The 18870-nt window shown below is 32.1% G+C and overlaps 1 protein-coding gene across 7 annotated transcripts in view; it reads left to right on the top strand.

Moving 5' to 3' along the window:
• Positions 1 to 18870, top strand: part of bsk (mitogen-activated protein kinase dJNK) — a 230256-nt gene that overhangs the window by 205097 nt on the left and 6289 nt on the right. For 3 of the 7 annotated variants that reach the window (XM_088232611.1, XM_088232612.1, XM_088232613.1), the window contains 8 exons: positions 2152 to 2409; positions 4132 to 4298; positions 8597 to 8726; positions 9638 to 9835; positions 10574 to 10708; positions 14415 to 14544; positions 15604 to 15761; positions 16676 to 16843. In XM_088232611.1, coding sequence (XP_088088737.1) covers positions 4150 to 4298; positions 8597 to 8726; positions 9638 to 9835; positions 10574 to 10708; positions 14415 to 14544; positions 15604 to 15761; positions 16676 to 16843 — 1068 coding nt within the window. In that variant the 5' untranslated portion in view covers positions 2152 to 2409; positions 4132 to 4149. Of the gene's footprint in view, positions 1 to 2151; positions 2410 to 4131; positions 4299 to 7401; positions 7655 to 8596; positions 8727 to 9637; positions 9836 to 10573; positions 10709 to 14414; positions 14545 to 15603; positions 15762 to 16675; positions 16844 to 18870 lie in introns of all 7 variants that reach the window. The other 4 variants (XM_088232615.1, XM_088232616.1, XM_088232617.1 and 1 more) reach the window with 3 other exon arrangements.

Genomic DNA, 18870 nt, shown 5'->3' with positions numbered 1-18870 from the left:
GAGAGGGAAAACATTTTTGAGAAGGGAATATGGAAGTCTAGGCATTTACATGGCTTATGATCTGTAATTGGCTGGTTTAAGTGGCCACTTTACACACTGTGTAACATTCACCATTCTGCCCATGTTTGAACATCCACATTTCCTCAACTCTTCCATCTGTTGACTTTTGTGAAGTAAAATAGCTGAAACCATTATCACGTAGGTGAGATTCATCCGGCTGAACCAAATCACCTACTAGGCAACGCCTGAAAACAATTTCCCAATTTTTATACTTCTTGTGTTTGTGTTTGAGTATGTCCAAATGCTTGCAGACTGGCTGGATTTCCTCCCTAGGAAGTTATTCATGTTTAAATTTATTTCAACAGAGAGGGAAAACATTTTTGAGAAGGGAATATGGTAGTCTAGGCATTTACAGGGCTTATGACCTGTCATTGGCTGGTTTAAGTGGCCACTTTACACACTGTGTAACATTCACCATTCTGCCCATGTTTGAACATCCACAATAAGCCTAGACTTCCATATTCCTTTCTCAAAAATGTTTTCCCTCTCTGTTGAAATAAATTTAAATATGAATAACTCCCTAGGGAGGAAATCCAACCAGTCTGCAAGCATTTGGACATACTCAAACATTGTTGATACTAAATCAATAAAATTTACTAAACGTGTTGTTATCTTACAATACACGTTTTTCCCCACAAATCAGTTAAATTTTACTGAAATAAGTATACCTAAAACTTGTCCTAAATATCATTTAGAAGTATGACAGGAATTCTCTCAAAATTAAATAAACCAGTCAGTTTTCAAATTAAAAATAGGAGGAATGCCAGCAATTAAAAGTAAACTCGCCACTCTTTAATTTCAAATAAAAAAAATCGTGTACGTTTGGTTGGTCTGAAAGGGTTAATATGAACAAGAAAACAAAACGAAATGATAATGATATCATACATATTATCTATCTACTCGTACATATTGTCACAGTTGAATGATTCACAAAATAAACCCATAATCTCTATTTAGAAGCACAATAAAAATGTATTGTTAAAAAATATATTTACAATAGCAAAAACTAATAGAAAACTCTTTAATGTATGCGGATTTATTTAAAATAAATTAGTATTGACAGTATATTCCCACCTGCATAATATTGTGTCTTTATACTGCCTGTGAATGTCTTTAAACTGGTACGTTTTTGTTAAATGTCATCCTAGTCTGACAGGACAGTGCCGCTTATATTATATATATATATATGAGCAGCCATGCCTGAAGTAATTTGATATTGCAGTGTAAGGTCATTAATAGGATAGTGCTTTTAGTTACTGCTTAATTATAATATAATGTGACTCGGTGCAATACTGTCCTGAATAGTCTAGTAGGCGTTTAATGCACTGATTTTCTTACTTATTAATTTAAATTTCTTTTTTTTTTTTTTCATTGTTTTGTTCAATACAAATATAGTATCATTTTCCATCTACGATTTTGGAAATTCTTACAGAAGTATTCTCCATTATTTCTGTTTTATAGATCATAAAGGTTTAATAATGTAATCGGTAATTGACAAGTCTTACAAATAATTTTATGAATACAAAATTGGCTAAAATTTTTTTTCAAAACATGTTTTAACTACAGGTTATCGACAAAAATACTTCAAATTTTCATACAAATGTAGGTACGAACTTTTGTTCAGAAAATACGATTTTACTTTATCAACAATTGAAGATAACTCTGTTAACTTCCCATTGTAATCGTGGTCCCGATCATATGATAATCTTCCACATATAAATGAATATTGTCATAACATGCATATAATTTATTTTAATAAAATAATTAAAAATTAGTTACTCAATAGTGTCACATATAGATCTGTGTCAGCAATCTATAAAACTAAATGAAAAACTTAAATCATACTTGCGAAAAGTGCAAATTTTTTCAGCACCGCATTATTCGTTGGAGGTCTCGTATTTTAGCTCTTTTGTTTTTATCTTATAGCTTTTCCTCTCAAAATAATCTAATATTTAACTAGAAATATTTTTTGAATAGTACTATAAGTTGTACTGTTTTAATATTAAAGACCCAATTTACCGTGACCTGATGTGCTAAAGTAGGAAATAAATTTCAATGCATGTGTAAAAAGTTTTTTCTCTTTTTTTATAGACAGAAAACTGCCATCAACAACAGCTTTGAAGCGTGATCGTGTCGGAGTAGCAATCTCTAGTCTTCCATCACCTGAGAAGGAGTTGAAGCAGTTTCGGTGTCGCATATTCAGAAATACAGTCAGTCAGGTGGGGCTGATTCCACAGGAGAGGCACAATATACATCTCTAGGGGAAATGATGTCACAGAGGAACTAACTCCGAGCACGCACCCAGTAACACCGGATACTTCTCATCTTTCACAAGTGAGAAGTTATCAGGTACACGCTTACTCAATATTTACAATCTGTCAAAAACGAGCAGAAAATAATTGAAAGCATTGTTATTTTTATTGTAACTAAAAAATTGTCTTTTTTAAAAAAGAATGCCGTGACTTTGTAGTAATCAATATTAAAATAAGTCACTTGTAATATGGTGTTGTCAGCGGTAAAATCAGCTTTACTCTCAATTTTAATAAATTTCTCTCTTTTTCGACAAACCTACTATTAAATTAACTTGTTTTTTTTTTCAAAAATCCTTAGTCTGAATGGATTCAGATATTATGATAATATATAAGTAGGTAGAGATTGAGTTATCTTACTTAACTTTAATAATAATAATAATCGGCACCATCAGCCTTCTTGTGTCCAATGGTGAACGCAGCCCCTCTCCCTTAGATCTCCACATCTCCCTTTCCTGAGCGAACCACATCCAACCACTTTCTGCAAGCCATCTTATGTCATCAGACCACCTTGCCTGCCGACACTTCTTGCCAGAAATGGAGCTGGGCTGGTCATATAGCCAGAGCCAATCAAACTCTAGATGGACTAAAAAAGTCCTGGAATGGCGACCCAAAACAGACAGAAGAAGTGTTTGAATAATATTTAGTCCAATTTTTTTTATACTGTGACAACAACAGTTGTGTTCTAAAAATCTGTCGGTTTCATATATTTATAAGTTTATATTTCATTAAAAAAACAGTCTTACTTGCATTGCAAAAAGGCAAGAATCCTAATTATGTTGCAGATTTCGTGGTCGGTCCTGTGGTAGTGTCTCGGACTAATGTATCAAAGGTCTAAGGTTGGAACCCAGCTCTACCACAATTTGGTTCCTATATTCACTACAATATTGAAAATTACCCAAAATTTAAAAAAATACAAAAATCATAAGAATGTAAATACACTGGATCCTCCTTTTATGTATTTTTTTTACACATTTTTAAAATAACATGGTACGACAATAAAATTAAAAATGTTTTTGACATTAATTTAACAATGAGTAATGTTAATATAATTTATAAAAATAGAGGGAAAAATTTTTGAGAAGGGAATATGGAAGTCAAGGTATTTACAAGGCGTATAACCTTCTCCCACTCTGTTGCAACAGATTTAGATCTAAATAACTCCCTACAGTGGAAATCCAGCCTGTCTACAAACATTTGGAGATACTTAAAACATTGTAATATAATTATTCTTATCGTTTTGGAATGCCCCACATTGCTCTTTTCCTTGGCGTATAATACAATATCATTATGTTAGGGATTTTCTTTATTACAATTATTTCTTTTAAGTATTTTTCATGTTATTTGAAAAAAAAAAATTAAGGTACATTTTTGGCCTATCATTGTTGTTTTTTTTTTATTTACTTTCTTTACATGGTACTGTGTGGAACTTATCCCTCGTGCAAAAAGGGGTTTGGCTTCAAGATACCTATCGAACCTCTGTATTGGGGAAAATATATGTCAAAGGAAATCTTCTCTTAGATCAGTATTTGATCAGGCAGATAAAAACATGTTAAACTCCTTCGCTGTCTAAACAATACCTTCACTTCGCTGTCTAACACTACCTCTGCATGGATCCTTCACACTTCCGAATCCTTGAGTGTTGAGTGTTATTTAACTTAGTTGGAATGTAAGTTCAAGCATAGAATAGTAAACCGCCCTTGAGGTGATTTTTCACAAAAATGACGCTATAGAAATCAACCAAATATGATTATTATTCCAGTTGTGTTGAGCGGGCCGCATGCCGCACGCGGCGCCGCTGACTCCCGGCGCAATGTCCGCCCGCCACTCCTACTTCTACACTGTGGAGGTGGGCGACACCAAGTTCACCATCCTCAAGCGTTACCAGAACCTCAAGCCCATCGGGTCCGGAGCCCAGGGAATCGTTTGGTAAGTCCATCTAATTTTTTCAGCTTGTACTCTTTGGTTAATGGCTCGAATCAGAACCCAGTGGCATACAAAAATAATGACTCTGTGGCATTTTCTTTTACTCATTCTTTAAGTTAAAATATTAATGAAAACTAAAGGTCAAGATTTAATCGAGGTGCATGATACAATATTATGATGAAACTCTCAGTGTGATGCCTAGAAGGAAGTTTAGTGTTACCGAAATTGTATATTAAAAATGTTTTCTTAGGTTCTATAACAATAAAAATGAGGGGGTATTAGAAGCAAACTTCTCCAAAATCTCCACCACAAACGGAAAATTCGTTAGTGTTGCCAAAATAAACTATACATAAAAACCTACCTCCCTAAATAATAGCGTAATTCCAAACTGTCTCTAAATCTTGCATAAACAAATTTAAATTATACTTGACACCGCAAACTTTCAGCATTCTCCATTGAGTTGGTGAAGCATAATTAGAAATCTCACAGTTCTTTTTTTGAAGTTTTTCACAAATATCTCAGTAACTCCTTCAATGGAGATTTCAAAGTTTGCTTCTAATACCCTCAAATATTTAATTGTATTGTAAATCTTTTGAAATGCAGGAGTTAAAATAAGTACTTGAAATTGAATACATCAATACAATGTCCTCATCATTCATAAATTATTTCACCATCATAAATGTCTTTAAAATCACAAAATTTCATAGAGTAATTTGGATTCGTAAAGTTAATAAGTACAATAAACAGTTATAAAAAAAAATAAATATAAATACACTAAAATTACCAGATACTGACATTAATTTTCGGATGTTTTTTATTTTAACGCCTCCTTAAATTTGTAATCGTGGACTTGTAGGAGAATAAATTTTTACAATAATCATTTGAGTGGACTCAAATCAGTGTTTGATTTTAATATTAGAATTATAATGTGGAGTTCTACAAAATAAACACCAAGTCGATTCGAAAGTGGCTGATATAGCCACCTAGGTGATTTTATATAGAAGATTACCAAAAGTTCTTTGTTTTAAAAAGCTAATTTCTTTAACTCATTCTCTGATGTGACCCACTGTCGCCAAGCGCATTATTTTGGTGAACCATCAGGCTTTGGGAGTTAATGCATGATATAGAATTAATGTTGGGATAACCACACATTTATTTAATACTCTTGACGCAAATCATTTCAAACTATCATATTATCCTTCATCATTCCGGTAAATGTCAGAAAGTTGCATGAAGTTATGGTAATAAAATGTACAAATATTTATTACTTTTCTGTTAATTTTCTTTAGTTATTGTGGTTTTTCAACACTCAAAAATTAAACTATGTCTAGACCTTAGAAGAATCGATGTTCATAACTGGCGACAATTTGAAATTAAATATTGCGGTTTACATTTAAAAACATAGAAAAGTTTATCGTTTTACTTTTTGATAAATAAAGAGGAAAATTCATGTAAATATTTTAGTCAGAATGAAATATTCTTTAGAAGGTAGTAGAAATTGTCTGATTTTGTCATGGAACTTAATTTAAATGTCTTAAAACCAGCTGTTTAATGTTTTGTTATGCAAACAGTATTATTTCATTTTAAACCTTTTTTCTCTCTACTTAACTTCTTTTCCAACTAGTTTCATATCTTCTTTGGACTTTTTATGTAAACATTAGAAGTAAAGTATCTATTAACTGATGAATTTTTTATTTTTTTTAATTATTAAATTAATCTTGTTGATATTTTTAAATGTAGGTATGTTTTGTGTCACTTTGAGAACTAATCATAGTTTTATTTTGGTCTAAAATGTAAAAATTGATCTGTAAGAGTCTAATCTGGTTCTTTTTATGCCTCATTCAGTTGTGTATAATTAACATCTAATTATAAATTGAGAAATTCACAAATCATCAGAATTTATCACCTCGACATTTAAAATTTATTAAACTCAATACAAAGCTTTTTTATAAATGTTATTAACTCTTGTGTTATTATTTATTTACTTTGTTATTTCTACGAACATAAATGCAATCGTTGTCCGAATAAAATTCAGACAAAAAATATAAATGTATGATTAAAAGTTATTTAAAAAGAACAATGTCATGCAATGCTTATCAATAGTTGTAACTGTGTCACTAATGTCTAGATTTCTCATATTGATCAAAAAAAAATTAACTTTTGTTATTCGGTGAGTCACAAATAAAATTATCATATTTTAACTCTTTTATCTATGTGATTCAGCCCACTGTTGAAATACAAGAAAAAACTAATGATGCGATACATTATTTTCATTAATTAAATTATTTTAGTATCTCCATTGAGTGTGTTTGTTATTCTTCATTACTTTGCCTTTTTATATAATTTTTTTTTTTTTTAAAGTTGTTTATTTCACATTGTTTTGTCTAAAACTGTCTAGTAGTCCTAACTCCGTGATTAGTTGACACATGAATAAAAGTGGAATAAAACTATATACCTATTTTTATTATTATAATTAAAATGCAGTTCCACCAAGAAATGTCAGTAGAAAAACTCAATATACAGACACATGAGTATATCATCACAAATATTTTATAGGATCAGAAAAAATAAGAATAAAATTTTTCAAAAAACAAAATATATGGCACATCAATATGGTAAACAGTAAACTCAAACATTCGAAAAATCATCAAAGAAGTTTCCCACTCAAATCCCCCCACTAAGGAAAATCCAGTCCTCAACTCCTCTCTTGAAAATGGTTTTTGTCCTTGAGAGCTTAATACGCTCTTCCAAAATATGTAGTGTGTAGTATTATTGTTTTTGATGTTTTAATTATTTTGTATCACGCTTATTTATAGTAGCACTGTATATAGATTTTCTTGTATGTTAAATCCGTTTGCTTAGAAAAACATGTATTCTACCATTTTTTTTCTCTTCATATATATTTTTTGCCGATTTTTTGTAGTTATTATACTCATAAAAAAAAGATGAATCACATTCTTTTCCTTGATAAACTTAAAATATATTCAAAACTTTTTTGCCTCAATGATATAACTAAGCTTGTGATTTATGAAGTTTTCTCGTAATTGGTTGCATATTTGGCAAATGAATTTTGTATCTTTTCTTATTGTTTTGTTCACTTTCCTAGCTGATGATCCGATCCAAGCCTGTCACAGCCCCCATTGTTTGAGATAAAGTTGAACAGAGACTCCACATGTTTGGGACTCGTACCGATCGGCTAGTTGAGTGTTGGCACCTTGAGGGGGTTATGGTGTATAGTTTAGTGGTCTGTGATTGTGGAATATGTTTCTAAGCGTGCAATTTGGTGATACGGAGTTCCGTGTCCCGGAGCGCTACCGAGAGCTGTCTCCCCGCGGCCTGGGGGCACAAGGGATGGTGTGGTAAGCAATGCACTCTACCGACTCCTGACTAACCGAGCGCTGTCGTCTCCCACTAACATCTCTCTTATCTTCGACTCTCACACGATCCTTTCCTCGGGTTCAGCTAATTTCGTCAGTTATAACATCCTTCACCTAGTCATTACATTACATGTTACATTTTTGGCCAGGTAATATCTTTGAATGGGCACGATTACCTAACGCCGTTTTCGGATAAATAAATATCAAATATGAGAAAAACTTATCAATCACTTACGATCTTTCTTAAGAGATAGTTATGACATCATGAATGCATTAAATAATTAATTCGCCACAACACCTACATATTATTATATGAACATCTTAGATAAACAAGACATGGGCACAATAGCTGCCTGACATTTTAAATAATATGTAAGTTTTTTATTTTTTATTTATTAATGAACCAGACACAATTGATACTCAAAACCTTTTTTTATTTTATTTAGATTACATCAATTAATTTATACCAATTCAATAAAAGAATATTGAAATGGGTTCAACCTTTGACTAGCTCCTGAAGACGGTTGGATTACACAGAGGGGTTTATTAAGATATTTAATGAACATGTTGCTAAGAGCAGTAATCACCTTTAATAACGAAGAATATTTAATATAAATAATATCACCTATCAGATATTGTCTGGCGCAATTACTTAATATTCTATTTGAAGCATGTTGTGTTTTATAGTTTTGTCAAAGCATGACCTTAGTCTAGAGCACAATTTTAGTTTGGCGATAATTTGCACACTTAAATAATATATTTTTTGTTCTTACTATTTATTGCTTTTATTATCTCTACTGATCGCTGTATTATAATTTCCTTATAATATTTTGTATCGTTTTATTCATTGCGAAAAAAAAGTTTTACTCCTTTCTAAATGCTATTGTATTTGCTGTATATGTCTAATATGGTATTTCCTTGTAGTGCTGCATATGACACGGTCACCCAACAGAATGTGGCTATCAAGAAGCTTTCCCGACCATTTCAGAATGTCACCCACGCCAAGAGGGCATACAGGGAATTTAAACTTATGAAACTCGTAAATCACAAAAATGTAAGTTAATATTAATTTTTAACTGTAATGATTATTACCATAAATACAGACATCCCATGACTGTTGCACCGTACTCTTTACTTTCCTTAAAATTTTAGTTTTTGTTGATAATTAAAGCTGATAGAACTCTTTATTGAAAAAATAAATAAATGGTGGTATTCAATTTATAATTATCTTGAAATTTAAAAGCACTCCTTATTAATTATATATACAAATAATTGTCGGGTTTCTGGCACAAGTTGCAAAAATGAGATTTCTTCATAACTGGCATCAAATAATCTTTGCTTAAAAAGTATATAAAAGTATTTTGTATTTTATGAACAAAAAAATAAATATTTTATAATATTCAACTTGCGGTTTTATTTAGGATGAGCTTTTAACTTTAAAAGTGCAATATCTCACAACTAGTGAAATGTTAGTTACCAACGTATGCCAGAAAGCCCATGTAATATATCAGACTTATATGAACTGAAATTCTAAAAAAAAACACTACAAACATTTTTAAAAAATCGTTTAAATGACATAAAAAAACATAACAACATAAATTGTACTTATATTATATTCTTATTGATCTTAATTATGGAAGGTTAGAACTAGATAAGCTCCTGACGTCACTGTGATCTGTGTAGATCTTTTTTAATAGGTCTCCATAAGTCGATTCTCACCTTCCAAGCCTCGGTCTTAGAGCAATGGGTTACTGAGTGGAAGGTGAATGCTCTCGTTTCTATCACTGAATATGTTCCTCAGGTCCAGATCTTTAAAGTATAGGGCTATTAGGTAGAGGGTACGCACTCACATCCTGAACAAAACCCAAATGAGTGCGGAACCAGCTGCTCACACTTCATTCACACATACATCATGTTAGTTCCTATAATGCATAGGCACTATAATAATTAACCTTTTTCCATTAGATTATCGGCCTCCTGAATGCGTTCACACCGCAGAGGTCACTGGAAGAGTTTCAGGACGTGTACCTGGTTATGGAGCTGATGGACGCCAACCTTTGCCAGGTCATACAGATGGACCTGGACCACGAGAGGATGAGCTACCTCTTGTACCAGATGCTGTGCGGCATCAAGCATCTGCATTCTGCTGGCATCATCCACAGGGTAAGGACTTGCTATTTTTCATCACTCGAGGAACACTGTACGACAAATTTATATATGTGAATCCTAAATCACGGCTCTTGAGGACTTGTACATTTTCCTATAGAACTTATGTGTCAATTATATTCAAGTGTTTCATGTTTAGCTCGTTTATTAACTTTTGTCTTGTTTTTATTTCTTACCTGGTTTATAATCATGTTTGAATTGTTCGTTCCTCTTGTTGTCATGATTCTAATGTCTCAACAAATATTATGTGCTAGAAAAAAATAGTATCTCATAGGCTCCGTAATTATAGCGAGTTTTCATTCCACGGAGACAGAAGTGATGAGAGTAGTGTCTGACATTATAATAGCAGTAGGCTCTGGTCACCTGGTGTTGTTGGCTCTTTTGGACAAAAGTGCTGCATTTGATACTGCAAATCATAATGTTAAATTCATAAGTAAAAAAAATATATAAGTTAATTTGTAATACAAACTTCCTCTCTAAAACTGAGCATCTTGCTTCATTAGATAGGTAGCAATGTCAAATATATCATGTAGATATTATATTATGTATGTATTAGTATAATATTCAAAGTCTTCAATTTAATTGTCTCAAGATGTGAAATCGAAACTGTCTCTAAATAAAAATCAGATCTAATAATTAACTTGTCATATTTAATTAATGTCATTCAATAGAAAATACAAAAGTGTCTTTAAGTATTTTTTAGATTATAATATTTTTTCTGGTTTATATTGGCAGGATCTGAAGCCATCCAATATTGTTGTTAAGAGTGACTGCACCCTGAAGATATTGGACTTCGGTCTGGCCAGGACTGCTGGAACAACCTTTATGATGACTCCCTATGTGGTCACTAGGTACTACCGAGCACCTGAGGTAAATACTTCTCATTTTATCCTTATTTTAACCATCATACTTTTTTTTTTAAATGTCTATTATTATTACAACTTTAATTGCCATTTTTGTTATATAATACCTAAAGGGCTCTTAACAAAGTGATTCTATAGATAAATAAATTTAATTGAATATTTTAAATTTGTAATTTAAGGAAAACCATGTATTTTGTTATCACATGCTACGGATTTATTCAAATGATTTAGAGAACAAGTGGGTTTTAAGTTTTTTCCGAAACATCACATCACTCTCACAGCCTCGCACCTGTGCTGGGAGAGCATTCCATGCCATAGGGCCTGCGACCGCAAATGCGCGTTCACCGAATTTAGTGCGCTGTTTGCTTAGAGGTATAATAACTTTTCCTCTCTGTAGACGTAGCTGGTCGAAGCGTAAGACGCCTGTCAGCTAGTTCATCTGGAATGCATAGTTCCCTTAGATACTCCGGAGCAGAGTTGTGGAGTGACTTATACATATAGCCAACAGAGTTTGTATTCTACCCTCTGAGGAAAACGTAGCCAGTGTGATTCCTGAAGTAGTAGAGTGATATGACTGAACTTAGAGATTCCAAAAATAAGCCTCGCTGCGCCATTTAATAGAGACTTTAGGCGAGTCATTTTGTTCATTGGTAGACCTGTGTAGATACCATTACAATAATCGACTCTAGACACTACAAACTAATAAATTTGTAATGTAAATAAAGTTATTTTATTTATTTTAATTTCTTTTCTTTTTGCGCCACAACAGGCCAGGAGGCCCAATTACAGTGGTGAATTACAGCAAAAAAAATCACAATTTTTGTATGTACTTACCGGGAATCGAACCTGGAACCTTCCGTGCGTGAGCTAAACATCTTAACCACTACACAGCTTAGGCTGCCCATTTTATTTAACGAATCTCATTGTAATTTAATGTTTTTAAATAAATATTATTATATTAGTTTCAGTTTTTCTTACTAAAAAAATTAAAATAATAATAGTAATTTCTTAGAAAATTTATGCTAAATTAATTAAATAATATACTCTTTTATGTTCAACGCTTGAATAGTGCTTTGTAATCAATCATCTTTTCCAAATATGTAATCTGGTCGTAGTACATCTATAGTGTTTCGGACTGTCTGAGGTTCGATATTATACTTATAGCACAGTTATTTATTTTAAAAAATATATATATTGTATTATTTATGTTTAAAGCCTCAGAGTAATAATGCGCCTAGCTATAGAGGAGCCCAAATGTAGGAAAACCATTTATTTATTTGACACTTTATATACATATACAATAAATATACATATAAGGGCGGGCATATTGCCTTAAGGCAATTTCTTCCTACCTACCCAAACCGTTTAGTTTGAGAAAATTATAAATACATGGACATATTGAATCTTACAATTTTATACGAAAATTAAAAGCAAAGATTGACAAAAATAAATATATATATATAAAAAAAAAATAACACTATACTATGAAGAGAGGAGAGGGGATGGGAAAGAAAGAAGAAGGATAAAGGAACCATTCTATGACTATTGGGTATTAAGTTAGCTACAGTTCGCAGCAAAACAATGGGTCGTACTCAGGTCGAGAATTTCCAAATTGATATTAATTTGCATTGTAAATATTTTTTAATATGTACCTGTGTATTTATTATTGCAGGGTTATTCCAATTTATTTTTCTATAATTCGCCTATATTTATTTTATAAAACTGAAAATACATGTGTGTGTTTATTTTTTTATTTATTTATTAATTTTATTCACAATATACTTATGTTACATTTATTGAGACATAAATTCCAACTCCATGGAACCAAAGTCCTGTGTTGAGTCACATCTCCGAAATGGCGAGTCGTAGTGGCCTGAAATTTGGACACGTCATTTTAGATGCGATTTCAAGGTTAACATTGCTATTTTCGAGTAAAATTTGAATCCACCTCTACTCGATAAAAACTCAAACTTTATGTAGATGCCTAGTGCGGCCCCGACATATTGCCCATAATCAACTGTCATTATCAACAGTAAACATACTTTTCACAAATTTATCTCCCAAATTGAGAAAAAATAGTATCTGGAGTAAATATGTTGAGCAACATAATACCTGTGTCGGGATAGTAAATGCCAAAAATAAATGTAAATCATGGGAAAATATTCGAAATCAATTCGAAACCTGTGAAAACTGATTCCTTTAATACCTGTGACGCTCCTATTTATTTATTTTATTTAGTTGACACTTTATATACATATACAATAAATATACATATAAGGGCGGGCCTTAAGAAATTGCCTTAAGGCTTTATTTTGCCTTAAGGCAATTTCTTCCTACCTACCCAAAACCGTTCAGTTTGAGAAAATTATAAATACATACTGCCACTGCTGCAACCAAACATACTACAATTCACTATAGTCGATTTTTATTTATTATAACGTAAATATCCAAGTTATTTACAAACAAAGCCAAGCACATCGACAAAAGCATCCGGTCGAACCGTTATGTTTATGTTGTCAAACAAAACAAAATGGCCACCAATTGGTTGCTAACCAACATCGTTTACGTTCTATGAAACACAGTGATAAGGCTTCTCTATAGGTTCACGCATTATTACTCTGAGTTTAAAGCATCAACTTTGTGGTCAAACTTTTTGACTAATGTTAGTAAATATTGATATACAGCCACTTACCGACTTTTTATGTCTGACGGTTTGAGACGTACCCGTTTGTTCGTCATGACACTCACTACACCAACATGCAAATACTACCATACACTCTCACCTTTACTATCACTGTAGTATACATAGTATTAATGAATAAATATACCAATTACATGCAGAGTTAAAGCAAAAAGTACTATGTATGCCTCGGTGATGGTAAAGGCGTAGTGTATTTTAGTTCTAAATTTGTTGCAACAGAGAGGGAAAACATTTTCGAGAAGGGAATTTGGAAGTCTAGGCATTTAAAGGGCGTATGATCTGTCATTGGCTGGTTTAAGTGACCACTTTACAGTTAGTTAATTCATCAATGTTTGGAGTATGTCCAAATGTTTGCAGAAAGGCTGGATTTCCTCCTTAGGGAGTTATTTAGATCTAAATCTGTTGCAACAGTAACTAAGTATAAACATTGGAAAATTGTTGTCAGGCATTGTCTAGTAGGGGAATTGGTTCAGCCGGATGAATCTCACCCGCATGATAAAGGTTTCAGCTTTTTTACTTCACAAAAGTCAACAGATGGAAGAGTTGAGGAAATGTGGATGTTTAAACATAGGCAAAATGGTGAATGCTGCTCAGTGTGTAAAGTGGCTACTTAAACCAGCTATTGACAGGTCATAAGCCCTGTAAATGCCTAGACTTCCATATTCCCTTCGCAAAAATGTTTTCTTTCTCTGTTACAACAAATTTAGATCTAAATAACTCCCTAGGGAGGAAATCCAGCCTGTCGGCAAACATTTGGACATACTCAAAATATTGTGTATTTTAGTATTTGCATGGTGGTGTAGTGAGTATCCTGACAAAGAGACGGGTACGTCTCGAAACAAGTAGACAGAAAAAGTCGGTAAGTGGTTGTGTACTAATATTTACTAACATTAGTTAAATAATATTGTGTAAAAAAAAGTTTGTTTTGCTTGATTGGCATATTTCTATATACCAATCACAGTATGTACTGGGCATACTTAACTTTATATGTAATTGTTAAAATGATTTTCAGGTAATCCTCGGTATGGGCTACACAGAGAATGTGGACATTTGGTCGGTGGGTTGCATTATGGGGGAGATGATACGTGGAGGTGTTCTCTTCCCTGGAACTGATCACATTGATCAGTGGAATAAGATTATTGGTAAGTTCTCATTCCATAATTTCCCGAATACTGGCGGAAGGAAATATACAATCCTGTGTGTGAACCAGAACCAGAATTCTGGACATGTGGTTTCTACTCGATGGTGTACTCTCAGGTAAAAATCCTGAAAAGGGAATATCAAGTGGAGATAGTCTGCCTCTCAGTAGGTTTGCGCGTTCTCCATCTTTGCCCGAAGTCTTAGATTCAATTCCTAGCAAAGTAAAATAAAATATTGATTTAAAGGTGATTTTACGCTGCAATATTTCATTATTCTTGGACTGCATCTGGGCTGGTATTCTGAACACTCTCATGGCTCGTGTATTTACATACAAAATACACAAGAGAAAACTGTTTTTTCGTGCCGCGAGAGTGGTTCAAATAGCACCCCTGAAGCGTATGACTAATTTTAAGTGTGCACATAAATATTTTTTAATTTTTTATTAATTTCTGTACCTACCCTTTATAAAAAAAAAATGTAATGTAAACCGGAGACAAGCCTCGGCTTTGCGGGAACAACAATACAATAATGTATGCTATTTTATTGTTATAAATAAATAATAAATAAATAAAAGATTTAAAAAAACACCTTCGATCCAAATACACTGCATTTGGTATACCAATGCAATGTCCTATGCACCATTGGTAAGAAAAAAAAAAAAATTGTTTTATGCATGTTTAATGAAGCCCACATTTATTTATTCAAATTAATTTGATGTTAAAAACATTTTTTTTATTGTATCGGACATGTGAATAGTTGTTTTAAATCATAAAATTCACAATGAGGTTTACTGGGTTCTTACGCCATGTGTTATTCGCGCTGATAAATCAACCCTGATAATGGACACTGTAATGCGATCCAGTGCAAACGACACATAACAAGAAAATGAAATATTTCGGTATTAATTTTACTGAATCGGCATTACTTTATAATATTTCATTGACCTATTGCCATTTTTTTGGAACAGTTAATTGAATCATTCCATTAATTCAATAGTTTGATTAAAGAGTGCATTATAAAATGTAAATATATTAGTAATGTTAAATATTTTATTATCACAGAACAACTCGGTACGCCATCCACTCAGTTCATGACGCGTCTCCAACCGACCGTCCGTAACTATGTGGAGAACCGACCTCGTTACTCCGGTTACAGCTTCGACCGTCTCTTCCCGGACGTCCTGTTCCCCTCGGACAGTAATGAACATAACAGGTTAAAGGTACGTTCGTACAAACCACATTTATACTTTCATTGTAATTAGTATAGCTGTGAGTGAGCTGTGTGTGAGCTGTGAGTATAGCTGTGAGTGAGCTGTGAGTATAGCTGTGAGCAACAAAGCATTAGTGTCCAATCAAAATGTAAGCTTATCATTTTCAACACATGTTGATTTTTCTTATACTGCATTACTATCTGCCCTGATTTGTTAAAAGTCAGTTATGCTCTTTTGCATTTTGATTATTTACTTATTATTTATTATAATTAAAGCTTCACACTGTCTCGGAACACCATTTAATCTCATCCTCCCATTGAATGCAGGTAACTGAGTACTCTATAAAACAAAACGTAGTATGAACATAAAATCTATTTTACCCAATTCTGTTTTTTTTTATATTTAGAATTTGTTGCTTTGTTTTACAAACTCGGCTTGTTCTTTTATTTGTATCTTCCACAATTTAAAAAAATTATCAAGAAATAATTCTATTGATGAGTGGGACTATTAGATAATTTTTTTTAAATCACTTCAGTGAAGATATGAGAGGGTTTTTGGTTTTCGGATGCCCCGGAAAGAAAAATAATTCTCACAATTTATTAAAAATAAGTAACACCATTTATTTCATTAGAAAATTTATTTGTAATAATTATGAAAATTCTCAAAAATTGATTTTAACTAACAGTATTCTTGTGTTTTTTGTCTACACACAAATGTCTGTAGACAGAGGCTGTAATACAGCCATACTATATGTTTAATGTTGGCATCAAATTAATACATCGGTCCACGGTTCAAACTGCATTCTACCACAACGTGATTCCAACTTTCTAGCAGTTTCTTCTAGTTAAAAATGGCGCTATCCATCTTTTTCTTTTCTCATTGGCATTGGAATGCAGAGTGAACCTTGTAAACTATTGTTCCAGGCCTCTCAAGCGCGAGACCTTCTGTCGCGTATGCTGGTGATTGACCCCGAGAGGCGGATATCAGTGGATGATGCCCTGTTACACCCATACATCAACGTGTGGTATGACGAGGGAGAAGTTAATGCTGTGAGTATTAGTTATAGGTCTACTGCCACTCCAGCCACACTCGTAAGTTTAGTAATTGTAAAACTATATTTATATTATGTATACTATATATCTATAGAACTGCTTAACGCACTTGTGTCTTGGGTTCTCCCACTGTCTCAATTGAATGGAATACAAAATGTGCTTCCCGTAACAAAGCTAGTGGTTCATACGAGGAATATAAAAACCATTTTATTTCAATAAAACGTTTTGACCTTAATTTTTATTGTTCTATCCTATTGGAGTTTGATATTTTAATGAGTTTGATACTTAATAAACTCAATATCAAATCCCTTGTTAAAACTATATTACATTCTTACTCGAGGAAAAGTTAAACTGTAGCAGCTTATTATTCAAAAAATAAATATAACAAACTTATTTTTGTAAAGTGAAATATTCAATATGTTAAAGGAACCTAATGTGATTAAATTTTAGAAGTAAAAATCAGAATATGTATAATATGTGTTTTCTAGTTCCGAGGCAGAATATTTGATTCCCGACATGATTGTGTTAAAAGTATTTATTTTTATTAGAATACCATGTATATGTTTGTATTATTTATTTATTAATTTGACAGTTTTAGTCTGCATTACTTTACGGGCTTACTTACTTACATTACTTACCCATCACGTAATGCAGACTGTAAATGTAGGTTAGACATTAATGAATAGAAAGCAGATAGCTGCTAAACTGCAGATATGTACAGAAAAATAGATCCATGTTATCCGCAGAACTCGTGCCGTATTCAGCCGTATTATTTATTTTATCTGGTATTACTTTATTGCTTTTCCATTTTTAATGTTTAAATTTAGTATCGACTGAATATGCCACTGGAAGTAATTGTTTTCATCAGAGAAAACATAAGAGAAATCAGTTTTTATCGTCGATCGACAGTTCTCAATATTTCATTCAAAGATTCTTTTTATTTAATTACGATATCTTTACTGTATAATTCTAGTAATGATGTGTTGTGGTCATATCGAGGTTATAAATTATTGTCCCTTGATAACAATTTTTTGAAATGTTTAAATACATTACAACTAATTACGCAAACCTATTAAAAATATTTTTTATGTGTAGGCATGTCAATAATTTAGGCTACAGATTATGAATTCAACATTACTTTAAAGTTTGTTTTTTTAAGATATTATATAATATGGCATGCCCTGCGCTGCAATTATTACAGATGGTATAATTTACCTAAGTAAATACCTACTTAATCAACAAAAACACATCATTTTTTAAACATATTTTTATAACTTATGGCATATCAAAATAAAGTGTACAATAAGTTAACGTTATAAATATGATAATATTGAATATTTATTTGTTTATTATTTTTATGGCTATTTAGACTCAATTGTAATAAAATGTATTATGTATATCATAAATCACAATTAGAAATTTGTAGGTTTTTATGCTATTGTTTTAAATATATATATATAAAACAGTAAAGCTATGCATTAAAAAAAATGCATATTTAGACATTTCTTTTCCTCAAAATTTTTAATGTAAAACTTAATGAAAAGTCATTCTTATTAGAGTGAGAACGATAGATGTTTAATATTACGGTTTTAGTAGATTTTTAACAGCAACAAGTCTCTCTCAAAGATAAAAATTATACTTTATAAAAAACTGTGATATTTTTTTTTCTTTTGGTTTAATAAAAATCTGTGGATAGCGAAATTTTCTTAGATTTCTTAGTTGATTATATAAAATTGAACATTTAAGACTTTAGAAGTTTGTGTTAACTTTATAATATGGTTGAAAGTAGTATAAATTATACATTTAAAACCACTTCGTTATAAATAATTTGACTGGTTTTGGATCACAAGACTAGTTGTGCTCTAAAACTTATCGCTATTCAACCCATTTCCCGCATTCAAAATTGACGCAGTTTGTTTATTAATTTAAACACTTTTTTTCCATATTTTATTTATTGGAATTTACTACCCCTATACTTGATGAATACTTAAGCTACGGACCTTTTAGATAATAAATTACTCTCATATGCTGTGAGCACTGCGTAGTAGTGCTATCATAGAAGCTCA

This window comes from Micrasema longulum, unplaced genomic scaffold (genome assembly GCF_059751315.1).
Source record: "Micrasema longulum isolate JH-2025_06_02 unplaced genomic scaffold, ASM5975131v1 h1tg001000l, whole genome shotgun sequence".
In the NCBI taxonomy this organism is placed as follows: domain Eukaryota; kingdom Metazoa; phylum Arthropoda; class Insecta; order Trichoptera; family Brachycentridae; genus Micrasema; species Micrasema longulum.
This window is presented reverse-complemented; position numbering and strand designations above follow the sequence as displayed.